Raw genomic sequence first — 6,568 nt, 5'->3', positions numbered from 1 at the left:
AACTTCATTGATAAGAGTTCTCAAAAATCTCAAACTAAAATCATAACATAATACATTGATCATTAAACATAAAAAGATATAAAGCATTTATCCCTTTAGAAGAAATAAATAATCTAGGTTAGATAGATAGATACATATATATCTTATTTGAATATATAGACACTGCTTGTTTTATTCTTTGAAGTATAATAAAGTATTTTTTAAAAAAGTATATCATAAACATCATAATAAATAATATATTTATAACCCAATAAGTAATCACTGTTTTATTTTTATCATTAATCCATCATTAGTGATTAAATTGGTTCGAATTGAATTTTTTGTATCGTAAATGTTTCTGTTTGCTTTTTAAATATTGGTTAACCATTTCTTAGCAAACATGTCTAAAATTGCATTATAATGACCCATAACACCTAAGAACACGAATACATGCCAGATGTTATGAGAGTTACAAATGTAGTCGACCCACCATAAAGTTTTGAAGCTTTTTGAAGTGCAATCTTTACAGTGGTTGGTCTTGGTTGGTTCTTCTCTAAAATGTACGTGCTTGTGCTTAGTAATAATTGTAACATCGCTTGCTAACTGTTTACTATTTGGAATGCTCTTGTCAATAACAAAATCTGATCTGAATCTTTCTGGAATAAAAGAACCATAGAAGAAGACACCAATCAAATACCATACAATAGACTTGGATGTAACTGGGGAATATAACCAAGCAGCATATGCCATACCTTCTAAATAAGCCACATGGAAAAAAGCCAACCCACCTAATGCTGCCAATAAAATAAAGAATTTAATACGTAAAGGTCTTGCCTCAGGTGAATCGAACTTTGGTGACCAATTCAAGTACAGACCAAAACAACCAAATAGTAGAGATAATGACATATATACCGTCATAATAGAACGATGGTCATACAATGAAACAAACTCAGCTGTTAAAATCGATGCTGTAATTAAAATGGTAATACCGGAATAGTCAACGCAACAGTATTTTGGACGTAACTTAATCGAACAAGTACCGTTGAAAGTATGCCAAAATACTGAAGCTAACATACATTTAATACCAGCCAACAAGAACAGATACACAATATATTTGGCTGAAGGAGGAACTTCAGGACTTTGGACAATAAAAGATTTTGGGAATTCAAAAAGTACAATATATGCAAAATAAATAGCACCCAATAAATGAGACCAAATATTTGCAGTTTCATTGTGAAAACCGTACCAGTTAAATACAGACAACAACAATTTTGAATTCTTGTGATAAAATCTGTAACCATTGATAATGTAACGATTTTCTCTCCATGGGAAAGGCAGCTGATAATAATGTAAATGTTTATCCTGACCTAAATCATAAGCGATGCTGTGATTATATGACTTTATAACGTATGTTAAATCATTGTCATTTTCAGCCATTGCCTCAGATATCCACATATGCTCTTCATCAAGTAATTCGTGTATAGAATTTTTTGATGCAGGTTCCCTTGGAGTATTATCCAGAGAGTTTATGTTCTTATCCATATCAGTATTAATAACACTATTGGTTAACGTAATGTTTGAATCAGAGAACTGAGAGTACACGTCTGAATCCAATTTGGCAATAGTCTTCAGAGGAAAAGTAGAATCATTATTTAATGTGTCTTGGGATAACCTTGATAGCAATAACATTTCATCATCCACTACTTTGATACCTTTGACATTGCCATTTTTGGCACCAGTGCCTTTATTGGTATCAGCACTATTTTTGATATTACTTCTCCATAAATGCTTTTCTTTTACTCTGTTTAATCTATTCATTAAACTTGCAGATATAGTCGTACTTGAACCATTGGATCCATCATTATCAAGATTAGCGAATGTTTCATTAGTAACGGTAGAACCGCCACTGCCAATACTGATATATTCATTTGACTTCTTCTTCACTAAATCAATGGACTTTCTCTTCAATCTCGAAATCGAATCCAAGGAATATGAAGTTGAACTAATAACTGCATCAGCCATCTTCTTAGAATACGAAGAATTCAAACTGCCTTCATCATTTTCAGAAGTTAACATGCTGCTACATGCAGTGGAAGATTCCATAACGAATGTAATACCAGTTTGATATTTGTCCTACTTTTTTTTTGAGGACTTGATATAGGACACTATTAAGAAAGCTAACTCTTCAAACCTTTCTAATTTATTCTGTTCTATGTTAATTAACTGATGATCGATAATAGTACCAGTAAAAACAATAGCAATACAAATAGCAATGATAACACAACTTAATGAACGTATATGGTTTACTACTTTTCAACCGTGCTAGCTATTTATCCCAACAAAACGTGAAACTTCTTAAAACTTTTTTATTAGCTTTTTTTATTTTATAAAACCAAAGAATATTAATGAATATTATAATATATTAATGTTGCAACCTTAGATATTGCTAGTTAAATACCAAAATGAAGAAAGAGGACAGTACTTCCAAAATAATTTTCGATAAAGGTGAGAAGTAGAAAACTAATAACTAAAATAAAACTGGGGAAAGAAGGAGCACACCAAGGAGGAATAACTTAGATTTAGGTATCTGTGTTTATATATATGTGTGTTTATATATATATATATATATATTTGAAGTAGTGAAAAGAATGGGAAATTCGAATGAAGGCAATAAAAAAAAGAATTAATAACGTTTCGAAGGTGGGTGAGAGAGATTTGTCTTGAATAAATTTTTAGTCACTAATCAAGGAGAACCCATAATAGATCAAAGAAATGAAATAAAATTTCTAAGCTTTATAGTAATAATACAGGAGTGAGTTGATAATGAAAAAAAAAATATATATAAATAAAATAGGTAAACTTGTCAAAGTATGCAATAGAGAGAGTGAGAGAGAGAGAGAGGATCAATGAAAAGAAAAAAAAAAGTTCGATTTCATGAACTTTTACAGTCTTGTTAACGGGTATTAATCAACTAGTCCACTTGATAAAAACAGAAATAAATATGTAATGGCATGTAGTTGTCGTTATCAAAAAGAGCAAGTAAGGGAACAAACAGTAGTCGAAACATAAAAAAATTGAGATTCAAGTGGTGGTAATATCCAGTAGAATAGAGATAATATTTTTTTTATTTTATTTTATTTAGTTTGCAGTATTGATTGGTAATTGGTATGTGTTGTTTCTCCGTAGATGGAGCATTGGAGGATGGAGCATTGAAGGATAGGAACAAGTAACAGAAACATTTTTATCTGGTGTGAGGTGAAGTCTCGAAGAGAGATGGGACAGAAGGGAAGAAAAGGGAGAAAAGAGAAAACCTGTTTTTAAAAATCAATTCACTATGTTAGTTATTAGATCACAATATTTTACCAAATAAAATTCACTCCTTTTTCTGTAATTTAGAGAGGGAGATGGTGAAGGAGAGGGAGAGGGATAGACAGAAGAGATGAACAGTGAAAAATCCTAGTCTTGCTGTTCAATTCCCCCAACCTTTTCTTGAAGAGTAAGATTGAAAGCAGCGTAACGTGTATATTATTAAGAGAGAGATGAGGTGGACAAGAAACTGAAAAAAAAAATGGTAACTTGTTTTGTGATAACTAGCCAAGTTTAATAATGTTTTAAAGTGTGTAGAGAGTATCTCTGGCAGTCAGTGGAAGAGAGGCTATTCCTCAACATCAGCTAAATTTGACCAAAAATGACCACTGAACGAGGAAGAGTGTTCGAAATGATGATTGATTAATGCCATTGGTAAAAGAAAAGATGTGAAATGTAGTGGTTATAATATTTGTATTTTCAACAAAAAGAAAAGAAAAAAGGCAGTTTCTGCGGACTAGTCTTCGCAAAAAAAGAAAAAACATATGTGTCTCGAGGGAAGAAAGAGAAATGGCAAAAGACCTCAAGGCACTAAAGAAGGTGCAGGGGAGACAAAGAGATAGAGAGAGTTATATAATTTTATTGTGACAGGGATATTTTGAAAGTCGAGTAATACCAGTAACAGCTAAGTGCATGGTTGGACTGGCAGGTTCTGTTAGGAGGCAATACCAGAAAATAAGCTCAGAATCTGTAGTAATAAGTTCCAAGAAGAATGAATAAAGGATATGATATGATATGATGTGATGGGAATATATTATCACTGACTAAAATGAAATATGCGTATTGTAACAACCGAAACAGTTAAAATAGCGAGGGTAAAAGAAAAAAACAATAAGATCGAATACGTAATTGAGAGAGTTCAAATTAGTATACATCTGTGTTATTTCATAGTATGCAATTTTTTTTGCAAACATTCACTTCAGAAAATCCGGCTGGATGGGGTTATTACCAAAAATTGAAGAACAACTGAAAGAAACAGAACCCTCTTCCATCTCCATGACGTTTTTTTATCTATATGGGATGGATTGGGGTGGAATGGGATGCATTTACATAAAACATCAAACAATATTGATTTTGAGTAAGACTGCGGGTTTAATAAAAATCAGCAGCAACAGAATTAGAGGTATTGATGATAGGTTACGTATCTCTCTTTACCAATAGTAATAACAAGAGATCAATGACAGGCGCCATCTTAATTAAGTTACATGCGAGTATAGTTATGAAACAAGAACCATAGGACACAATTCTTTCATATATCCTGGGATATAGACAGCTCTTTATCTGTATTCTCCACAATAAATTAATCATTTTTTTGTTTTTGTTTTTCCTTAGTAAAACAAGATCGAAACGGCATTTTGCACCTTTGTCATACATTATTAGGAGTGATGGTATGTTATGTTAAAGGGATTTTTGATCGATAATGCAGAATAGAGACAGCCAAATAAGACGAAGCATAGGTGTTTTCTTTTTTATACTTTTTGAATTTTGAATTTTGAATTTTGAATATTGCAATTTCTTGAATGCATTTTACCTCTATATAAAAACCGAATGATCATTCATTCTACTAGTTAGTAGAATGGATAATAAAAAAACACAAGTACTAGAATCACAAAGGATACTATTACTACACATTTGGAATAGATGAATTGATATGAGTTCATACAAGATAAGTATCCCAACGATTTTGGGGATAAGGTGTTGATTTGTATGGTTAGTTAATCTTGTTTTACTTTGGCTTGCAATGAGGGTGACTAGATAGATACAGATACACAGTCCACTATATGGCTATACCCGACATCGAAGTTTCCTTATTCGACAGAGTTACATAAAAGCACATAGTTTTTAATTGTAGTGAGAGGAGAGGGAGAGGGAGATATTCTTGGGGAGAGGGTGGGTTAGTTCATTAAGATTGGAAGTTGACTATTTAAGTTTTGTAGTTATCGCATATACAATGGATAATTTTTAAAAGTGAGTTAATCGTACAGGTAGCAGACTTGACATAATATAGTAATAGAATCATGTGGAGTGAGAGAGAGAGAGAGATGCATGCCTATCATAGAAGCTAGACAAAAAGATTACAGGAAATTTATCCGGGTAACACACGTGGCTATACATAAGGAGAATGCGAAACAGTTACCCTGATTCGCACCATGTGTTTTCTTTTCTTTCTTTTTACCTTTTCTGCCCTCACAAAGGAAGTAGTTCGGCGGCTGAGACAAGTGAGGCGATTATATTTATTGTATACAAACAGAAACACTATGGGAGATGTAAAAACAAGATGGATATCGCTATACCAGTTATTTCCGTTACTTTTGCCATGTGTCACGTGACGCCGATGAAATGCGTCACGTGACATACCTGGATATCAATCAAGAACCCAACCCAGCCCCATCGGTGGCAGTTGCTCGTACATAGTGAACACATTCATTTTACGTTTTCTTTTTTTTTCTTTGCCCTTTCCCTTCCCCTTTCCTCTCGCTCTACAATATTTTGGCTGTCACTAACAAACCCAAAATTTCACCATACCAATGCCAACTCGTCTCTCTGTTCTACCACCCAGACCCAGACAAGGCAATATTTTATATACTGCCTTCCCTTTCCCTTCCAACACTCTCAGAACACACACACACATACATACATATACGTAATAAGACCTAAGGTAGGTACATCTCTTCACCTCTTCATCTCTTCATCTCTTCATCGTCTCTTCTCTTTGTCTCTTCTCTCTCGGCTTTACAGCCAGTAGTTACCGAAATATCGAAATACCAAATTACCAAATTACCAAATTACCAAATATCAATTTGGATTTCGAATTTTCATATTGATATTTTGACTAACTAGCATAATCAAGATAAAATATCAAGTTTGAAGCTAAGTGATGCCCTTTCAAAATATAATATATACTTTTTATTTACTTAATTGTCTTAATAACAATCATTCCAAAATAATTGGATATCCCACACTCACCCTAAATTATTATTTATATATACATATACATATTTCTACTTCGAATATTCTAATAATACTCTAAATTCTTTTATATTATTGTGTTCGTATCGTATTGTATATTTTATTTTATTTACAAGTGGTATACTCATCTATATCGATTCCACCAAAGAAAAAACTGATCCATACTTTGCTGTTGTTGTAACGGTTTTGTTCTGTTCTTCAAATAACTGATTTCCTCTTCTTTTTATTCCCCTTTGTTCATACACAACAGGAA

The 6,568-nt window shown here is 32.7% G+C and overlaps 1 protein-coding gene across 1 annotated transcript; it reads right to left on the bottom strand.

The window, feature by feature from the left end:
* Nucleotides 1-348: 348 nt before the first annotated feature.
* On the bottom strand, nucleotides 349-2,082 carry IZH3 (Izh3p; the record flags this gene model as incomplete). The annotated part of the gene is made up of 1 exon (XM_001646831.1): nucleotides 349-2,082. The coding sequence occupies one exon, from the start codon at nucleotides 2,080-2,082 to the stop codon at nucleotides 349-351; it is 1,734 nt and encodes a 577-aa protein (XP_001646881.1).
* Nucleotides 2,083-6,568: the final 4,486 nt, after the last annotated feature.

Source organism: Vanderwaltozyma polyspora, genomic scaffold (genome assembly GCF_000150035.1).
Source record: "Vanderwaltozyma polyspora DSM 70294 KpolScaffold2002 genomic scaffold, whole genome shotgun sequence".
Classification (NCBI taxonomy): domain Eukaryota; kingdom Fungi; phylum Ascomycota; class Saccharomycetes; order Saccharomycetales; family Saccharomycetaceae; genus Vanderwaltozyma; species Vanderwaltozyma polyspora.
The sequence above is the reverse complement of the archived record's forward strand: the minus strand, read 5'-3'. Positions and strand labels throughout refer to the sequence as shown.